At 36.4% G+C, this 21,555-nt stretch overlaps 3 protein-coding genes across 3 annotated transcripts; all 3 read right to left on the bottom strand.

The window, feature by feature from the left end:
• Positions 1–2,252: 2,252 nt before the first annotated feature.
• Positions 2,253–5,148, bottom strand: LOC131938522 (cytochrome P450 2U1-like). The gene is made up of 2 exons (XM_059296579.1): positions 5,044–5,148; positions 2,253–3,820 (listed from the first exon to the last, which is right to left on the bottom strand). Exons 1-2 carry the CDS (start codon positions 5,054–5,056, stop codon positions 2,307–2,309), a joined length of 1,527 nt encoding a protein of 508 aa, XP_059152562.1. The 5' UTR covers positions 5,057–5,148; the 3' UTR covers positions 2,253–2,306.
• A 2,919-nt stretch (positions 5,149–8,067) lies between these two features.
• On the bottom strand, positions 8,068–12,312 carry LOC131938513 (cytochrome P450 2C15-like). Its single transcript, XM_059296567.1, has 2 exons — positions 12,255–12,312; positions 8,068–9,721 (listed from the first exon to the last, which is right to left on the bottom strand). The coding sequence occupies exons 1-2, from the start codon at positions 12,265–12,267 to the stop codon at positions 8,208–8,210; spliced, it is 1,527 nt and encodes a 508-aa protein (XP_059152550.1). The 5' UTR covers positions 12,268–12,312; the 3' UTR covers positions 8,068–8,207.
• Positions 12,313–15,655: 3,343 nt separating this feature from the next.
• Positions 15,656–17,161, bottom strand: LOC131938496 (cytochrome P450 2U1-like). Its single transcript, XM_059296551.1, has one exon. The coding sequence runs from the start codon at positions 17,159–17,161 to the stop codon at positions 15,656–15,658; it is 1,506 nt and encodes a 501-aa protein (XP_059152534.1).
• Between the last annotated feature and the right edge of the window lie 4,394 nt (positions 17,162–21,555).

Raw genomic sequence — 21,555 nt, 5'->3', positions numbered from 1 at the left:
AGTGCTGAAAGGTGTTTAGTGTTTTGACTGGTCGTAAATTTTGTAAAATATTTCTCGAGTTTTAGAAGAATTTACTCCACTATCCTCTGGTGTTAATATTTCTTTCATCTTCGTTCTTAATTTTTAATGTTAGATGGGATTCCAACCAACAAAATTAGTACTATAGGCCGTTGACTCCGATTTCAGCCCTTCTCTTCTTGCTGGATTAGCTTTCATAACTTTTGTCCAACCAAGGACAAAATACAAGGCAGCAGTTGTTTGATTTTAGGTTTACAGGTTATTCAAGGAAGCCATTACTGTTTTTATTATTTGTTTTAGGCTTACATGCTATTTAAAAAAGTCTTTACTGTTCCAAAAGTACTCTCAAGCAGACGTTTTTCGGTTCCTGGGTGGCTACGCCCCTGACTTCAACAAAAGGGTGTAACGTGAGGCATCACATCTGCGTTGCCAACAGCAACCACACGCATCTAACAGTGTCCATTTACCGTTCAACCGCATAACACGATTCACGAATGCAAGTCACGTTTGACTGATACAAATTCTGCTGTGTCACGCAGGGTGTCTCATCAGCAATTGTATTTCAAACACTTCTTAAAAACTTCTTACACTGTCCCAAGGCTAAGGTGGAGAACAACAGCAGAGTTGTAACAGCACAAAAAAAACAACAATACTAAACTCTCATTATGGACCGGCGTGACCTAGCGGTAGAGCGCCAGACTACAAACCCGAAAGTTTCAAGTTCGAATCCGGGTTCAAGTCAGTACGACGTGCATGAGTCTACCTAGCTCTCATATGTACCCGACTCTCGTTCAAGAAAGTAAAGGCGGCTGGGCACATAGTCATTATCTTTTCTCATTATGCCGAGGTCCCAGAGTTCATCTGTACAATCGGTCGCAAAGTCTAAATTATATGTACATTCCCATTTTCAGAAATGTATGGCATCTTAGAGTATGTGCTTCCGTGTAGATCTCTATGTAAATCATGTAGTGGTTAAAATGCATTTTATTCAGAAATTGACCTAACTTTTATATCACATGGCAGCTTCTTTAGTACACTTCATTAATCAACTTCCCCACTGTTCCCTCCCAATTGTGTCTTCTGGTCGAGTGTCGAGTGGTAATAAAACCATGTCCCTACATTGCACTGTACTGGACTCTTCAAGTTAAAATCTGTAGCTGTTTTTAATATCTTCTACCAGTTTAGAATTATCATGAGTTGACAAGTATTATACAAAATAGAACGATCAAATATTTCCGTAGCAAAATGTGTTATTTAATAGATTATTACACAGTATAAATTATCGTGTTAAAAACATTCAGTGAATCGTTATTTACTAGTCAATTTTAACGGTATCCCAATGTAAGAGACGCGCATCTCAGTTGAGACGCAGTTTAGTACTAGTAGAGCAACCAAACTGTAATCATAAGGATATTATTGGTAAATATATGTCCTCTATATCCCTATGTGTACATTTCAAAAGATACAGTCACGTTGACTATTATTTCGTACTGAGACCTTATGATAATATTCCCAGTCACAATGGATCAATGTTATTTTCTGTAACAAAAACATGCCCCACATTTAGCGCGTCCTCGACCTCTCTAGGTTAAAATCCGTAACGTCTTCAAATACCTTTTCAGGTTTGTGCTTACAGTTTGCAAACTTAAAAAAATGAACACGTGTAATGCATTTATACAAGTAGTGTTTAAAATAAATTAAAGTGAAACATTTAAAAATGTGAATAATTTATCTTTGATTAAAGGTTTTGATACCTGTACAAAATAATACATGGATAAGAAATACAAAGCCTATTTGTATTTAAACAAAGGTAATTTTCGATTAAAGAAACAATATTTATTTTAAACTGTCTTATACACAAAAGTAATATAGGAAGATTCAAATATTTGATTTTAACCTGAAGAAACTAAACGTACATATTCAAATAATAATAGATACATGGTTTATAGTTATATGAATTATATAATGGTAAAGATTTTATACATACAAAATAAATCTTAAAAGAACAATTTCTTAAATACAGAAAAAGAACATACAATAATTAAAGTCTGTAATACGTTAAAGTAATTAAAGCCTGTAACACGTAACATTTTAAACAAAAATAGTTGCATTAAGCATAATTTAAAATATCACTACTGTGATATATATATATATATATATATATATATATATATATATATATATATATATATATATATATATATATATATATATATATATATATATATGCAAAGCTTAGTCAAGAAATCTAATTTCTTCTTTCAAATTACTGATAGAAGTTGTTATATTTAAATTCTACGGTCAATGCACCTCACTTCATATCGTGACGGCGAAACAACAACACCAAACACTTCATGGACTTCCGTTGACAAGATCCCATCAGAAGGCAGGAACTCGAACCTCTGAAACATGGAGGACAGGAACAAGAAAAGTTCCATCTTAGCAAGGGACTCCCCAAGACAAATTCTGCGACCGATAGAAAAAGGTATGAGCTCTTCTCTCTTTATCAAATTTCCTTGTTCGTCCAGAAACCTTTCTGGTCGGAAATTATCAGGATCTCCCCAGATTTTTTCGTCCCTAAGAACAGAATCCAAGTTAGGAAAAATTACGGAGCCTTTAGGAATTCGGAAACCAGCGAGAACTGTGTCTTGGTTACACAAATGTGGAACACTAAATGGAATCAGACTTGCCATTCTCTGTGTCTCCATGATGAAAGCATTCAGATAAGTTAGGCTAGCGTGATCAGACATGTTTGGTGCACGTTCAGTTCCAACATGTTCTTTAATTTCCTGGTAAATTTTCTTTTGCGTTTCTGGATTATGTAAGACAAAAACCAAACTCCATAAGATGGTAGTGCTGGTCGTCTCCGTCCCTCCAAGAAATAAGTTGTCGATGTTCCTCACAAGGTTAACGTCATCTAAATAGGTCTGTTGTCCTGCTTCTTCCTTTTTCTTCTTTTCGTTAAGGTAAGCCACAACAAAACTGTCTACATTGTCAGTGTCACACGTTTGCCTGATTTCATTGACAATATTTCGAACAAACAGCCGAAGTTCAGAAATGATTCTTATTAGATTATTACCCCCAAATAAATCAAAAGGGAAGTACTTTAAAACTGGAAAAAAGTTCAGTATCTGCGTACCGGATCCATTTCGCAAAACATCATTGAAAAGGGATACCATGCGTACAAATTTAGGATCCGAAAACTCAAACCTTTTGCCGAAAATAACGGAACAAATAATATTAGAGACACTAATGTTGGTTATTGTTTTTAAATCAACTGGTTTCCCTTTGGTTGAGGCTAGTTCTTTGACATATATTTCGACCTCCTCCGAAATTTTCTCGGCCAGAATATTTTTCCCCATGCCAAAGTCTCTTAGGATTGTGAGAGAAGTCGATCTTTGCTCTCTCCAGTTCTCCCCTGAGGAAAAGACAATTCCTTTGTCATGGTGTTGAGAATATTTGACCAGAAAATCCCCGGGTTTTCTATCAGAGAAAATTTTTCCCTGCTTGACCAAAGCCTCCTTGATGACGTCATAAGTATTCAAAACCACTGCTGTCTCCGAGCCAAGCCTCAGCCTAAAAATAGATCCCAGCGAATCAGCCCATCTTTTGAACTGACGTCGAGGGTTCTTCTCTAACAGATACAGATGACCCACGAGAGGCAGGGCCACGCCTGGAGTTGGTGGAAGAGGAAGGGAAATTCCAGAGTAGCGGCTGTACCAGTACCATGATGCCAACAGGCAGAGAGCGAGTAAAATCCAGACCGTTGTTCCGGGAACGAAACTATCTAGAGCGTCGGCAGCTGAAAATAAAGTTTTTTTCCTGTAAAGTATTCTCGTTCTCAAAAAATAAATAAAAACAACATATTATCAGCCAATTCTTTAAAAATATATAATATTTCTACAGAGCATATTTTTTCACGTCCTACATTTATTCATAAACCACAAGATAAAGTAATACAAGAAGTGCGGTAAAATGTTATGTTAATCACAAATTAGTGTTGCGTCTTGCTTGATAGCAATTATAAAACCATTCGTGTTGAAACATTCAATGCGCAATCCAGTCCCTACTTAAACCAAAAAACTATTCCAAATGGCATGCTGTATGCTAAATGAAAAAAAAAAGAGAAAATCAAAACCCAATTTACTTTTACGTATACCAAATAGGGCGGATAGTATTTTAATAAGTCTAATGAGATAAAAACTTTTATAATAACAATAATTTAAATGCACTGAAAATAAGAAAATAAAACAAACTTGCTATCTTTAATGAAAGGCCTTATATATTTTAGCAACCAAAGCTTTTACTATATGTAGCAAGTATGTTTTTGGTTTGTTTTAATTTCGACTTTTTAGTCAGTTGTTCGACTAAAAATATTTGTTTTAAAACTAGACAAGTATCATGCAATCTCTAAAAGAATTATCTGCCCCTTCTTTGTCCGTGCTCAACGCTCAGGCAAAAAATATTTCAGCTTTGAAAAACAGTTCACCATCTGACGCTAACTGAGCGATCGCTAGTAATTTAATCTTGTTATCTCCTGATTCATAAGCTGAATTTAGTAATTTATAAATTACATTAAAATTTAATGACTGATATAATGTTACATTAAATGATTAATAATTTTACATTGTCTCTGGAGACGAATGTATCTGGATAGAATGAAGGCCATCGCAATATTAGAAACGGGACAAAATAAAGTTACAAGCTTTGCATCATCACACAAACAAACACACATTGTACACTAAATGAACGCTTATAATAAAAATTGCCCATACATTGATATATACAGAGATAGAGAGGGAGAGAGAAGTAGAAGAAGAAGAAGAAGAGAGAGAGACAGAGGGAGAGACAATGTATATGCAAAAGCGTTTTAGTGTTTTTTTTTTAGGAAAGACGCTAAGAAATAATTTAATTACATTAATGAAATCAATAATGTATATATCAACTGAATAATAGCTTGACATACATTTTTATTACAGTAAAGATTATACTATGTGAGGCATATATTTGAAAAAAAAAACTCACCTGAAAGCAGCATTTCTACCACAATAAACAAATATTTCTCAACTTTGTTGTGTAATGCTATGTTATGGGGCCTGAACGTGTACTGGATTTAGCACTAACATGCCGCGTGACCTGTCTTTTACTAGGCCAAGTATTTGTTACAGATTGTGACCCTCCATGTTTATCAAGCATGTTTTTATCTAAGGCATGTATAGAAGTTAGGAGTTAACATGTTTCGTTTTACCCTGGTTGGGATAGGGTTGCGGTGACCCTACAGGCTTCATACCAGAGGTAGCTTACTTGCTTTAGAACAAGAAAGGATGGGGGGGGGGTTACAATATGGGTGACTCTACATGTTTTAGACCACGGGTAGGTCACTACTTTAGAACAGGTCGTGGGGGGGGGGGGGGGGGGGGCTACAGTAGTGGATGATCTTATGTGGTTCAGACTAGGGGTAGGTCACTTTGGATTAGGGAGGATGGGGCCTACGAACTGATCTGTCCAACTTAGTTGTTATCCAAGAAGAAAGTTATTTCTTTTTTTATGGGTATTCAATTTTAAAAGTATGCATTCACTAAATGATATCATAATAATATCATGGCATTTAGCAAGAATTGGGTAAACCCTACCTCTGAGAGATGTAACGTAAAAATATTAGTAAAAGTAATGCTAAATTTACTGGTATTTTACCATACATAGATTTTTAAATTAATTTTTTGTGTTTATGTTAACAAAAAGACAGTTGATTCTATTAGAGTTAGTAAAAGAAGGATCAATGATTATATATCATTATATGTGATAGATTTTTTTAAAACCTTGAGACCAACAAAAAAGGTTGAGTTTATTAAAGATGGCCACCATTGCCATTGCAACCAAATATTAAGAATAGTCCCTGATACCTGAAAATATTGTCCCAACTTAAATGCAAACATATACATCTATTCATTAATAAGTTATTTTCTTTTTTCCCCAGAAGCCTACCCCTATAAATGTTAACAATGTCAGCACTAAATTTCTTGGATGTCAGCAGTCGAAGGGCGGGTTTTCCACATTGCTGTTAGGCGCCCCACCATAAGCTATATGAAAACCTTACCGTATATTCCAGTTATATACTGAGGGGCCGACAACAGTTGCTGACTTATCCGCGAGGGGGACTAGGCCTTGTATACGTATGCTTATGCATATGTATATTTCTGTGTGTAGGTACGGTAACAGGTGTAGCCTATGTATAGTTCTGTATGTAGATGTTGGTGTAGTATATATGTGTATGTGCATTATGTGTCTGTGTGTCTGTGTATGTGTGTATGTGTGTATGTGTGTATGTGTGTATGTGTGTATGTGTGTATGTGTGTATGTGTGTATGTGTGTATGTGTGTATGTGTGTATGTGTGTATGTGTGTATGTGTGTATGTGTGTGTGTGTGTGTGTGTGTGTGTGTGTGTATGTGTGTATGTGTGTATGTGTGTATGTGTGTATGTGTGTATGTGTGTATGTGTGTATGTGTGTATGTGTGTATGTGTGTATGTGTGTATGTGTGTATGTGTGTATGTGTGTATGTGTGTATGTGTGTATGTGTGTATGTGTGTATGTGTGTATGTGTGTATGTGTGTATGTGTGTATGTGTGTATGTGTGTATGTGTGTATGTGTGTATGTGTGTATGTGTGTATGTGTGTATGTGTGTATGTGTGTATGTGTGTATGTGTGTATGTGTGTATGTGTGTATGTGTGTATGTGTGTATGTGTGTATGTGTGTATGTGTGTATGTGTGTATGTGTGTATGTGTGTATGTGTGTATGTGTGTATGTGTGTATGTGTGTATGTGTGTATGTGTGTATGTGTGTATGTGTGTATGTGTGTATGTGTGTATGTGTGTATGTGTGTATGTGTGTATGTGTGTATGTGTGTATGTGTGTATGTGTGTATGTGTGTATGTGTGTATGTGTGTATGTGTGTATGTGTGTATGTGTGTATGTGTGTATGTGTGTATGTGTGTATGTGTGTATGTGTGTATGTGTGTATGTGTGTATGTGTGTATGTGTGTATGTGTGTATGTGTGTATGTGTGTATGTGTGTATGTGTGTATGTGTGTATGTGTGTATGTGTGTATGTGTGTATGTGTGTATGTGTGTATGTGTGTATGTGTGTATGTGTGTATGTGTGTATGTGTGTATGTGTGTATGTGTGTATGTGTGTATGTGTGTATGTGTGTATGTGTGTATGTGTGTATGTGTGTATGTGTGTATGTGTGTATGTGTGTATGTGTGTATGTGTGTATGTGTGTATGTGTGTATGTGTGTATGTGTGTATGTGTGTATGTGTGTATGTGTGTATGTGTGTATGTGTGTATGTGTGTTTGTGTGTATGTGTGTATGTGTGTATGTGTGTATGTGTGTATGTGTGTATGTGTGTATGTGTGTATGTGTGTACGTGTACGTGTACGTGTACGTGTACGTGTACGTGTACGTGTACGTGTACGTGTACGTGTACGTGTACGTGTACGTGTACGTGTACGTGTACGTGTACGTGTACGTGTACGTGTACGTGTACGTGTACGTGTATTAATTTCTAGCCACTGCTCTGGTGTATTTTCACACATTTTTATGTTTTTAACTGAAAGTTACCAAGAAATACAAGATCAATGTATGATTTAAGCCTCTCTCCAGGATAGTCAACATCGGCGCATGCGCGTATGATCTTTATGTGTGCCAGAAACGTGGCCCTATATCCTATGGTAAACAGCACCTAGACCCTTTAGGGTTAAAAACTGCATCGCTATTTTCTTGTTCCTGTTCAGGATTAGGGTTGCAGTTTGTATTTAAATAAAATCCACAGCTAAGATTTCATAAGTGTATGTTAAAATAAATTACAAAGTTTTAAATCACAGATTATAAAAACATTTACCTAACAGCATTCACCTAATACTTTAATTATGTTTAAAAAGATGAAATGGGTTATAATGCATTTTTATTTTTAGAATACATTAATTAATAAAAAATTACACAACATTCACTTACAAGTATTATAATTGTGAGTATATTCTTTGCGCATGCTTGTTTATATATATATATATATATATATATATATATATATATATATATATATATATATATATATATATATATATATATATATAAAATTCAAACAAATAGAATGTTATTTGGTATCTATAAAAATGTTGTTGTCTTTATTGTCTTCTGTCAATGCACCTCACTTCATAAAGAGACGGCGATACGACACCACCAAACACTTCATGAACCTCTGGAGCCGATACTCCATTAGCAGGCAGGAACTCGAACCTCTGAAACATGGACGACAGGAACAAGAAAAGTTCCATCTTAGCCAGGGATTCCCCAAGACAAATTCTGCGACCGATAGAAAAAGGTATGAGCTCTTCTCTCTTTATCAAATTACCCTGCTCGTCCAGAAATCTTTCAGGTCGGAAATTCTCAGGATCTCCCCAGATTTTCTTGTCTTTAAGAACGGAATCCAAGTTAGGAAAAACTATCGAACCTTTAGGAATTCGAAAACCAGCGAGAACTGTGTCTTGATTACACAAATGGGGAAGACTAAATGGAACCAGACTTGCCATTCTCTGTGTCTCCATGATGAAAGCGTTCAGATAAGTTAGGCTAGCGTGATCAGACATGTTTGGTGCGCGTTCAGTTCCAACGCGTTCTTCGATTTCCTTGTAAATTTTCTTTTGTGTTTCTGGATTCTGTAAGACAAAAACCAAACTCCATAAGATGGTAGTACTGGTCGTCTCCGTCCCTGCAAGAAACAAGCTGTCAATGTTCCTTACAAGGTTAACGTCATCTAAATACGTCTGTTGCCCTGCTGCTTCCTTTTTCTTCTTTTCGTTAAGGTAAGCGATAACAAAACTGTCTACATTGTCACTGTCACACGTCTGCCTGATTTCATTGACAATATTTCGAGCAAACAGCCGAACTTCAGAAATGATTCTTATTAGATTATTACCCCCAAATAAATCAAAAGGGAAGTACTTTAAAACTGGAAAAAAGTTCAGTATCTGCGTGCTGGATACACTACGCACAATATCATTAAAAAGAGACACCATACGGACAAATTTAGGATCCGAAAACTCAAACCTTTTGCCGAAAATAACAGAACAAATAATATTAGAGACACTAGTGTTGGTTATTGTTTTTAAATCAACTGGTTTCCCTTTGGTTGAAGCTAGTTCTTTGACATACATTTCAACCTCCTCCGAAATTTTCTCGGCCAGAATATTTTTCCCCATGCCAAAGTCTCTTAGGATTGTGAGAGAAGTCGATCTTTGCTCTCTCCAGTTCTCCCCTGAGGAAAAGACAACTCCTTTGTCATGGTGTTGAGAATATTTGACCAGAAAATCCCCAGGTTTTCTATCAGAGAAAATTTTTCCCTGCTTGACCAAAGCCTCCTTGATGACATCATAAGTATTTAAAACCACCGCTGTCTCCGAGCCAAGCCTCAGCCTAAAAATAGATCCCAGCGAGTCAGCCCATCTTTTGAACTGACGTCGAGGGTTCTTCTCTAACAGATACAGATGACCCACGAGAGGCAGGGCCACGCCTGGAGTTGGTGGAAGCGGAAGTGATGTACCAGTGTTATGGCTGTACCAGTACCATGATGCCAACAGGCAGAGAGCGAGTAAAATCCAGACAGTGGTTCCGGGAACGAAACTATCTAGAGCGTCGGCAGCTGAAAAAAAGATTTTTTTTTCTTTTAAGTATACTCGTAGGTAAAAAAAACAAAACAATTACAACGACAAACAACATATTTTTAACACCAATCCTCCAAAGTGATATAATTTCTATAGAGTACCAGTCCTTATATGATACAAGTATATATCTCTACACCAGACGTTCAAGTACCGCAGCAACAAAAATTATTGTTTTGTCTTGATTTATAACAATTATAAAACCATTCTTTAAAAGCCAGTCTCTATTTAAGGGAACAGGGCAATACCCCCCCCCCCCGTCAATTACCCCCGGACGTTTCCCTTATCGTCATTACCCCCCCCCTACGGAGTAATTACTCCCCTGTCAATTACCCCCCCCCCCCCCCCCCCCCGTAGGACATTACCCCCTGGTTATAGCGTAAGATTCAGCTAGGGTTTGAGTTTGGGCTAGGTCTAGGTCTAGGTCTAGGTCTAGGTCTAGGTCTAGGTCTAGGTCTAGGTCTAGGTCTAGGTCTAGGTCTAGGTCTAGGTCTAGGTCTAGGTCTAGGTCTAGGTCTAGGTCTAGGTCTAGGTCTAGGTCTAGGTCTAGGTCTAGGTCTAGGTCTAGGTCTAGGTCTAGGTCTAGGTCTAGGTCTAGGTCTAGGTCTAGGTCTAGGTCTAGGTCTAGGTCTAGGTCTAGGTCTAGGTCTAGGTCTAGATCTAGGTCTAGGTCTAGGTCTAGGTCTAGGTCTAGGTCTAGGTCTAGGTCTAGGTCTAGGTCTAGGTCTAGGTCTAGGTCTAGGTCTAGGTCTAGGTCTAGGTCTAGGTCTAGGTCTAGGTCTAGGGTTAGTGCTAGGGCTAGGGCGTAGGGCTAGGGCTAGGGCTAGGGCTAGGGCTAGGGCTAGGGCTAGGGCTAGGGCTAGGGCTAGGGCTAGGGCTAGGGCTAGGGCTAGGGCTAGGGCTAGGGCTAGGGCTAGGGCTAGGGCTAGGGCTAGGGCTAGGGCTAGGGCTAGGGCTAGGGCTAGGGCTAGTGTTAGGTTCAGGGTTAGGCAGAAATCAATGTCTTGAGTTGGATTTGGTTTTGGGTTAATTTTAGTTTGAAGTGAATGCTGGGCTTTCTAGTCTTTGTCTTAAGGTTAGGTTTAAGGTAATATATAGGTATAGAGTTGGAGTTAGAATCAGGATTCTATCTTGGTGGATGGGGGTGGTAATTCCCCTTGGGGAGGGTAATCGACAGTTGGGTATTTGCACCGGGGTGTAAATACAGGGGTGGGGAAGTCCGCGGGGGGGGGGGGAGTCCGGGGAGGGAGGGAGGTAATGTCCTGTAGCCCTAATTAACAATCAAACTATTCCAAATAGCATGCTCTTTGCTGATTGAAATAAAAAGCGGGAGTGATCTCCCCTAAATTTTCTCGTTATTTCTATAACTGTCATTAAGGAAGATGTCACTTCCAGTGGAATTGGAATGTAGAGAAGTTTTTATTCTTTAAATTGTTTATTACTTAAAAAAAAGAATTTGCAAACCAAATTCTAAATGAAGGCATAAAATACTCTGTATATAAAAGAGAAAAAACAGAGGTAATCCAAAACCTTTTTACTTTCAGATATGCCGAATATGGTGGGTAGTATTTTATTGAGGCCAATAAAACTTGTATAAAACTATTATACTCATAAGTTTCTGAATGCACTGATAATAAGAAAATAAAAAAAAATCTTGCTATCTTTAATAAATTAATTTGTAGTTCCTGAGATCTTTTACATATTTTAGAAACCGAAGTGTTTATTAAAGGCAACACACTTTTGTCAGGTTTTTAAATGCTATTATAAATGATTTTATATTTGTTTCATTTTTACTTTTTAGTTATTCGTTCGAAATTAAGTAGTAGACACTACATAACTAACGTTATGTTAAAACTCGACAAGTATAACGCAATCGTTAAAACAAAGTTATCTGCCCCTTCTTTTCTCGTGGTCAAAGCTCAGGCAAAAAATATTTCAGCTTTGAAAAACAGTTCACGTCTACGGCTGATAGAGTGATCGCTAGTAATTTAATCTTGTTATCTCCCTTCACAAGCTGAATTTAGTAATTTATAAGTAACATTAAAATTTAATGACTAATCTAATGTTAAATTAAATAATTAATATTTTTACATTGTCACTGGAGACAAATATATCTGGACAGAATGAAGGTCATCGCAATATTAGAAACGGGAGAAAACAAAGTTACAAGATTTGCCTCATTCCACAAACCAACAAATAAACATTGCATTGTGAACCAAATGAACATTTCTAATAAAAATTGTTCAGAAGCGAATGTATTCAGAGATTTAGAGGGAGAGAGAGAGAGAGAGAAAGAGAGAGAGAGAGAGAGAGGATAGAGAGAGAAAGAGAGAAAGAGAGAGAGACAATACATATGCAAAAGCTTTTTAGTGTTTTTTGAGGGGAAATTCTAAGAATTAAATTAATTTCAATAATGGAGTCAAGAATGTGTAACTGTACAATGGTTAGACATATACATTTTATTACAGTAAAGATTATACAACGCGAGGCATATATGTGATAACAAAAACTGACCTGAAAGCGTCATTTCTACCACAATAAACAAATACCTCTAAAGTTAGTTGTGAAATGCCAAGTTATGGGGCGTGCAGGAGTACTGGATCTAGCACTAACTTGCCACGTGACCTGTCTGCTACTAGACCAAGTTATTCTTACAGATTGTGACCCTCAAGCTTTAACAAGCAAGCGTTTATCTAGGGCATGAAGGGAAGTTAGGAGCTAACATGTTTCGTTTTGGTTGGGTAAGGTTAGGGGGTGACCCTCCATGTACAGACCAGAGGAAGCTTACTTGCTTTGGAACAGAGAAGGGAGGTGGTAACTACATGTTCTAGATGATGGGTGGGGCTATTTGGTGATGTGATGTGTATGAAAAGTGTGTACATGGGACGGATAACTGTGTACGCCAGCATTACCGAGGCCGTGTGTGTTGACGTGTGTGCTGTTGTACGAAATGAATGGGGCTAACAAATGAAGCGACTGGTCGAGTGACAGCGGGTGTGTTTGAAAGGCTGAAAGGATTCGTGTAGGGATGAATGCGAGGACAGCTGAAAGTGACAGTTGGAGGCGACAGTTGGAGGTGAGAGATGGAGGTGACAGATATGGGTGACTGGTAGTTGTGAGGAGGATAGGATAAGGAAATATAAACCGACTTGTGTTACCAGTGGCGAAACTAGAAACAAAGGGCAACCTGCAAAAAATATTTTTGCCCCCCGCCCATATATATATATATATATAATATATATATATATATATATATATATATATATATATATATATATATATATATATATATATATATATATATAATATGCACATAGGATACTCATTTCTGACTTGATTGAGTTTTAACAAAAAAAAAAGTTTATGTTTTTTTGTCAATTAATTCAAATTACAACAACATCTCATGTGTGTGAGTGCATTAGTCTGTTTTAAAATAAAAAAAAATCTATGTCGGGCGTATTATTTCTTAACCTAGAGACGGTAAAAAAATATGAAATATCAAAGCTTTGTGTATGTAATGGTTTCTCGTGTTATGTTTATTTGTTTGTCTTTTTGTATTTATATTACTCATTTTTAATACATTTCCCTTTTATACTATGTCATTCTTTAGTATGTATTAAAAAAATTAAGAGAAGTAATTGCCTTTTAATTGTTTAATACAAATCTACTAAAAGTAGCATATGAGCACCCCTATTTGACTATTAAAAAAGGGAAATAAGTCATGGAAGTGGTTTAAACGTTTGCCTATCTTTCACAATGGTTTAAAAACAAAGGGAAAAAGAATAATTATACAAGAGGGTGGGATGGTGTCTGTAGAACAGTTACAGTATTCTTTTAACAAAACAACCATCAAGTCAAAAATGAAAGAAAATATTTTTTTTAACTAAAAAAAATGATTATGGTCGGATGTGGGCCCCTAAACGACGTCCCCCCCCCCCCTCCCGCATTGCGGGGTCTGGCGGCACTGTAGTTCTGCCCTTTTGTGTTACCCTAACTTCAAAGAGTTTTCTTGATGTGTCACTGTCATATACCTCTGAAAGGCCCGTTACGCATTCACAGGCCACATTAAGAGAGGCCCTAGGGAATTATCTTGTTAAATAAGTTTAAAGCTGTTTTATTTTTGTGAGGCTACGATTCGTCGCACAAAGTTGTTATCCAAGAAGAAAGTAATTTCATTCAATATCAGTATTTAACTTAAAAAACTGCATTCACTCAATGATGTCCTGTCATTTAGCAAGACTTGTGTTAAACCCTACTTTTGTGAGATAGACGTTAATATATATATATATATATATATATATATATATATATATATATATATATATATATATATATATATAATATGTTTAGTTTATTTGTTTAGGGATATATGCCTAGTTAATAGAAAATATGGTGTTAGCAAGCTAAGCCTAGTTATACATCCAACGATCCATTCTGCTTAAATAGCAGAAATTATTAAATTTATATCGGAAATGATACTGCAAATTACTGAAAATTTGTCATAACTTTGGCATAACTCATAAGCCTAAAACAATCGAAACTTCGTTTTAAATATGTTCACGGCCCAACGGACTAATTAAGGCATGCTATGCTAGAAACAATTCAGTCAAGTCAATGGTTTAGGTCGGAACAAGTAGAAGAAGGAGAAACAAAAGAAATAAGTGTGATCAGGGATGGAAAACAGCAAAGGGAACTAAACAAGTAAATGGAATAAAGACTGCAGTGTTGTGTTTCCTTGAATAGTTATTTCATCCGTAAAGGTTATCGGAATATAAAAAAAAACCTTCTATCGAGGCCTACATTATACTATGTTATTGTAACAGTTATTTGTTTTTGGGCAGCCTAAATAGAATTTATTAACCAACTAGGCAAGAAAATATGTCTACATTATGCATACATTAGCGAAATAAATACGTTAATATTACATATTTTATTTATATATTTATGACACATGTGTATATATATTTATGACACATGTGTATATTAATATGGTGCGCGGACCTTTGACCACAGTTGCTTTGACCATAGGCGGTTTGACCTTAGGGGGTTTGACCACAGCGGAGCTTTGACCATAGGGGGTTTGACCATAGGTGGTTTGAATTTAAAATAGAAATTATAAACTGCTATTTTACTTTAAATTTATACTACAATTAATACGATTTTCTACATGTTTCCTGAAAGACCATTAATAAAAATTAACATGTACTAAAATAGTCAAAAAAACGGTATTTTAGTCTCCTAAATGTATAGATATGCTTAGCTATATTGTACTTTAAATCAATTATTTAAAAATAATGTATGCTCTCATAAAATTACAGAATTTTTTTAATTTTATAAGCATTATAATAAAATTTCAGAATACCACATACAGAAGGGCAGATTATATTATTTTATTGAATTCTAATATTTAGGTACCAATTGTTTTTGACAAAAACAAACCTAAGAATAATTTTTAAAAAATCTTCCATACATTTTTCTATTTTGGATCCAAAAACATATAAAATAATAATACATTTTTTTACCGACGATTATAAAATTTGAACCAATATTGATATGAAGGGATTTTTAAAATTTATTTACAGAAATCGATCTAAAAATCCCAAAATTTGTTGTACATATATTTCTGATTGTTCTAAATTGTCTCGTAGTTATGATGAAAAAAAATCGTTGAACTAAAATGTTCAATATAAAATAGTGATATAAATGTACCTAAATACATACTTGCTATATAGACAATACATGGTTGTAAATAATGCAGATGATTAATAAAAAGAAAAGTAAATATGATCAAATTAAAGAGAATACACCCATAAAAAAACTTCTCATGGAATGTTGCTCAATAATACACGTAAAACCAAAAAGTTATTAGATGTCACTGAAAGTATCAGAAATTCGGTGCTAGTTCAATCTTAATTTTAGATTCTCCTAACACATCTAATTTCAAATGGTGCAGGACTGGCAGTGCCGCCTAAAACTTCTTTCATAGTAGGAAGATGATCTGGGTCAACAGGCAGGAACTCGAACCTCTGAAACATGGACGACAGGAACAAGAAAAGTTCCATCTTAGCCAGGCATTCCCCAAGACAAATTCTGCGACCCATAGAAAACGGTATGAGCTCTTCTCTCTTTATCAAATTTCCTTGCTCGTCCAGAAATCTTTCAGGTCGGGAATTCTCAGGATCTCCCCAGATTTTTTCATCTCTTAGAACAGAGTCGAGGTTGATAATTACCTGAGAATCTTTAGGAATGTTGAAACCCATGAGAACGGTATCCTGGCAACACACGTGAGGAATACAAAACGGCACTAGACTGGCCAATCTCTGAGTCTCCATGATAAAAGCGTTCAAGTATTTCAGTCTTGGTTTATCCAGCATGTTCGGTACACGTTCGGTTCCAACTTGTTCTAAAATTTCCTGATATATTTTGTCCTGTGTGACCGGATGGTGCAAGACGTACAACAAACCCCACAAAATGGTAGTACTAGTGGTCTCCGTCCCAGCAAAAATCAAGTTGTCAATACACCCAATCAGATTGTCTTCATTTAGGTACGTTTGTTGACCTAATACCTCAGCTTTCCTCATCTCCTTAATATAAGCAGCAATAAAATTATCTCCATTAGTATCGTTGTTATTATCTTTTACATTTTGGACGAACTCTTTTATTATCGATCTTATTTCAATTAGTAATGATCCAAAACTTCTAAATCCAAAAGGATCAAAGGGAATATGGCGTAAAAATGGCATCACAACTATAGCAGTTTCTCCGGATCCTTGTTCCATGTAATGATCATACAGTTCTATTAGTCTAGAAAATTTGCTATTAGTAAACTCAAATCCTTGACCAAAAACCATGGAGCAAATGACATTGGAGACACTAAGATTCGTTATGGTTTTAAGATTTGTTGGTTTTCCTTTGGTGGAGGCGAGCTGCTTAACAAAGATGGTTACCTCGTCCGCGATCTTCTCTGCTAAAATATTTTTCCCCATGCCGAATCTTCTAAGGATTGTCAAGGATGTTGTTCTTTGTTGCCTCCAGATTGGACCTGACGACAGGATGATGCCGTGCTGCATGTGGGGAAAATGCCGGAGCATGAACTCCGTTGCTGGACGGTGCGAGAACACGTCACCTTGCTTGACCAACGCTTCCTTGATGACGTCAAATGTGTTAAGTACAACTGTAGTCCAGTTTCCGATTTTGAGCTTGAAAACTGGACCCACTGTTTTTGAGTAGTGAAGAAATTGTTGTCTGGGGTTAGTTTGTCGGAGGTACAAGTGTCCGATAAACGGCAAGGCGACGGCAGGAGTTGGTGGAAGGTTGTGAGGCTTTCTGTCAGTGGTCAATAACCTGTAGAACACAATCAGGCAGGTCAGACTAAGTAGCCATGACGTAACGCCCAGTGACATCAACCAGTCCATACACATTCTGAAAAAAGAAATAAAAATAACCCAGACTTTCATTAAGATTTTTTTATGACTTGTAGACAAACTCTTTTTCATGTTTTCTTAGATATAGAAAATGATAAACAAAATCTGCGAAAAAAAAAATGTAACCACTTACGTGTTTATAAGACTCCTCTTTTTGACTCCTCTTTAGACTCGTCTTTCTGACTCCCCTTGTAACATCGCAAGTGCAGTCTTAACAACTTACTGTACTTAACCTCATTTTACCCAGCCTAGTAAAGTGCGCTCCAATCATCCCACCCCAAATGCATGTTTTACAGCAAAATACAACATAAAACCCCCTTCAGTTCCACACCAGAGTACGTGTTCATTGAATGAAAATGTCTACTTAAACAAGCCTAAGTAACTTTTTAAAATTATTGAAATATAATTTTGACACGTATGTGCATGACTGTTGCGCATCTCGTATCAATAGCGACGTGTAGCGACAAGGAGTGTAGACAGGTAAAAACAATAGTGCTGACCCTATCGTCACAAAATACCACATAATGTAAGACCCTCACACTAAAATGACATTTTTATTACATTTGACAAAAACGTGTCTTTGAAAATAGTTAATGAATTTACAAAAAAGTCAACAGTTTTAAAAATTGAAATTGCAGCGGTGTAAACTGAAAACGCATTTAAAAAAACCCTGACATCCTTCTCAGTTTGTCTTGGGGAATCCCTGGCTAAGATAAAACTTTTCTTGTTCCTGTCTTCTATGTTTCAGAGGTTCGAGTTTCTGCCTGCTAATGGAGTATCGGCTCTAGAGGTTCATGAAGTGTTTGGTGGTGCCGTATCCGCGTCTCGTTTTGAAGTGAGGTGCATTGGCAGAAGACATTAGAGATTAAAATATTTATAACTAGCGTACCCGACCCCCGCGCGTTGCCGCGGGGATAGAAGAAAGTTTGACGAAATATATTAGAAGGATTTCACCAACGCGTTACCAATCATATGTTCTTAGACGCGTGACCTTATTTTATAAAAATCAGTTATTTAAATGTAAACAATGCCTGCGTTTGGATCATAAATATCAGAACACGGGTTTACTTACACTACCGCATGAAAACCTTGAGTGTACATTAATCACTCACCGAAATAATATGGTAGAACACACTTCGGTGACCGCCCATGTGTAAGAGAAGTAGAGGACCGCTCTCAGGAGCCCCCCCCCCCCCGATTACACTACCGCATAGGCGCGGCGTACGACCCCTGGCTCCTTAAAATAGCACCCTGTTAACAATGAAGCAGATTGCGTAATTCACTAAAGTGACACAAATGAACAGGATTTGTTATTTAACTAATTTGACTGATGCAATATGTTAGCGTTAGTAATGGTCTATTCTTCGATGCTCGATCTCAATTTTCTATTTGGATTATCTAAAAATAGATGCTAATTGCATCATTCGCAAAGTGACGAAACTATTTGGATTTTTTACGGACAAAAAGAAACATCCCAGTTAATAATCTAACTTTGGTTAATGTTTCTGATTATTAAAATAAAACGTATTACATGGCCCTCCGCGGCCCATGTGAGCCTTTGGGGCCGAAACAGACATTTTTATTTGCAGCCTAATCGCACCCTACCAGGGCGCCAGAGGACACGCCTGATTCAATTTAGTAAGCTTTTGTAACGCCCCATCCTATCCATTGTCTATCACACTGTTTAGACCGAACGTATTCACCATAGCGCTCACGGGAAAGACCAGGGCGCCAAATCGCATCCTGCCGGGGGGGGGGGCATGCAAAATTAAATCCCCCGCCCCCACCACCCACATACCCCTATTCCCCCCCTCCCACACAGAAACCTTCTCGGGAGTATTGATCAACTCCCTAAAGTTTTATGGCACAGGGATAAATTGCGTCGAACCGCAATAGTCTTTTATTTTTATATACAGTATATTGAGAAAAATCCCACCATACCGTGGCGCCACCCTTTCGAATTTTAAAAATGATATTTTACAGAACCCTTCACTGGAGTGTTCTAATCAAGTCCCTAAAGTTTGATGGCTATCGGATGAACGTTGTGAGACCGCAATCGACTTTTATTTTTATATAACGTATATAGAGAAAAAAAACAAATCGAATTTGAAAATGTTTTTAGAAACCTCCCCAAGAAATAAATTCAACTTCTTCCCAAAGTTTCATGCCTATCGGATGAACGGTGTCACTGCAATTCACTTTTATTATTTTTATATACCATATATAGAGGAAAATCGCACCCTCCCGTGGCACCGCCCTTGCGAAATTAAAAATTATTTTTTTACAAAACCCTTCCTTAGAGTGTTATAATGAATTCCCCAGAGTCTCATGGCTATCGGGTGAACGATGTCAAACCAAAATTGACTTTTTATTTTTATATACCTTATATAGAGAAAAACAAATCGCGCCCTGCCGGGGCGCCACCCCTGCCAATTTGAATTTTTGTTTTTTCGCAGAAACCTCCCCAGGAATATTCTCAACAACTTCCCAAAGTTTCACGGCGATGTGATTAGAGGTGTAGTAATGCATATAGGACAAACAAACAAACAAACACACACACAAACATACATTGCTTTATATATATATATATATATATATATATATATATATATATATATATATATATATATATATATATATATATATATATATATATATAGATACAGAATAACAATTTGTGAGTAAGAACATAATTTTATGAAATGTACTTAATTATGCTCAATTTATATATATATATATATATATATATACCAAAAATATATACAAAAATAATTTTTTTAATGAATGTCGTGATAGTTTTTAATTCGCTTAAAACAGATAATTAAGGTATTCTAAAATGCATTATAACCCTTTTCATATTTGTAAACATAATTAATGTATTAGGCGATTGTTATTAGTTAACCTTTTTATAATCTGTGATTTTAAATCAGCTTTAAAACATCGTAATTTGATTTTTAACTCACTTAAATTTTTTAAATGAATATTAAAATACAATGAATAAACCTTATGCTGAACATGTCTAAGAAAAATAGATACAGCTTTTAACCCCCTAAGGTCTAGGTCGTGTTTACTATAGCATTAAGGGTCACATTTCTGGCACACACAAAAATCATATGCGCAAGCGCAATGTTGACTGTCTTGGCAGAGAAACTTAAATCAAACAATGATCTGGTATTTCTTTTTAACTTTAAGATAAAAACATGTAAATACACACGGACACACGTACACATACACTCATACATATAAATACTTCACCAACATTTACATCCACAAAGCCCATCGACTGCAAAAATTCAAGAAATTGAGTGCCTTTTTATTTATTTGTATGTATCTACGTTAGGTTTCTTAAAGGAAAATATTCGCACGTACCAGTAACTCCTCTTCACATAAGGTTACTATGATAACGGCGGCCATCTTGAAAAAATCTACCTTTAGTGGGGGTTTCAAGGTAAAAATTATCATGTATATTGATCTTATAATTATTGATTGTTCTTTTACTGACTCTAATAGAGTTACCTTCCCTTTTTGTTACAAAAAACAAAAACAAACAACAACACTAAAAATAGATTTAAATTTTCAAAATCATATATGGTAAAATACCAGTAAATTTAGCGTTAATTTTACTGAGATTTTAACGTTACTTCTCTCAGAAGTAGGGTATAAGTCTTGCTAAGTGACACGACGTTGTTTAATGTATGCATTATTTTAAGTTAATTGTACATATTGAATTAAATAAATTAATTTCTTCTTAGATAAAAACTATGTACGACGTATCAGTTCGAAGCCTTACATTAATTTAACCACGCTGTAAACTGATTTAACAAGGTAATTCCGTTAAAAAAATTGAAGACATCCGGTCTAAAACATGTAGGGTCATCCCCTAATGTAGCTCCCCCCACTCCCTGGTCTAAAACATGGAGGCCACCACCTAGTGTAGCCCCACCCCCTGTTCAAGAGCAAGTAATCTGCCCCTGGTCTAAAACATGTAATCTACCCCTAGTCAAAATCATGTAGGGCCATCCCTATTGGATAACCTCTGGCCTAAAACATATAGGGCCACCCCTACCCTATCCAAACTTTTCATACACATCACATCACCAAATAGCCCCACCCATCATCTAAAACATGTAGTCACCCCCCCCCCCCGTTTTGTTCTAAAGCAAGTAAACTTTCCCTAGTCTGTAGGGTCACCCCCTATCCTTACATAACCACAACAGAACATGTTAACTCCTCACTTCTATACATGCCCTATATGAACGCATTCTTGATAAACATTGAGGGTCACAATCTGTAAGAATAACTTGGCCTAGTAAGAGACAGGTCACGTGGTAAGTTAGTGCAATATATAATACTCGTGCACGCCCCATAACATAGCATTACACAACAGACTT

This window comes from Physella acuta, unplaced genomic scaffold, assembly GCF_028476545.2.
Source record: "Physella acuta isolate Inbredline_101_S28 unplaced genomic scaffold, ASM2847654v3 ptg000246l, whole genome shotgun sequence".
In the NCBI taxonomy this organism is placed as follows: domain Eukaryota; kingdom Metazoa; phylum Mollusca; class Gastropoda; family Physidae; genus Physella; species Physella acuta.
The sequence above is the reverse complement of the archived record's forward strand: the minus strand, read 5'-3'. Positions and strand labels throughout refer to the sequence as shown.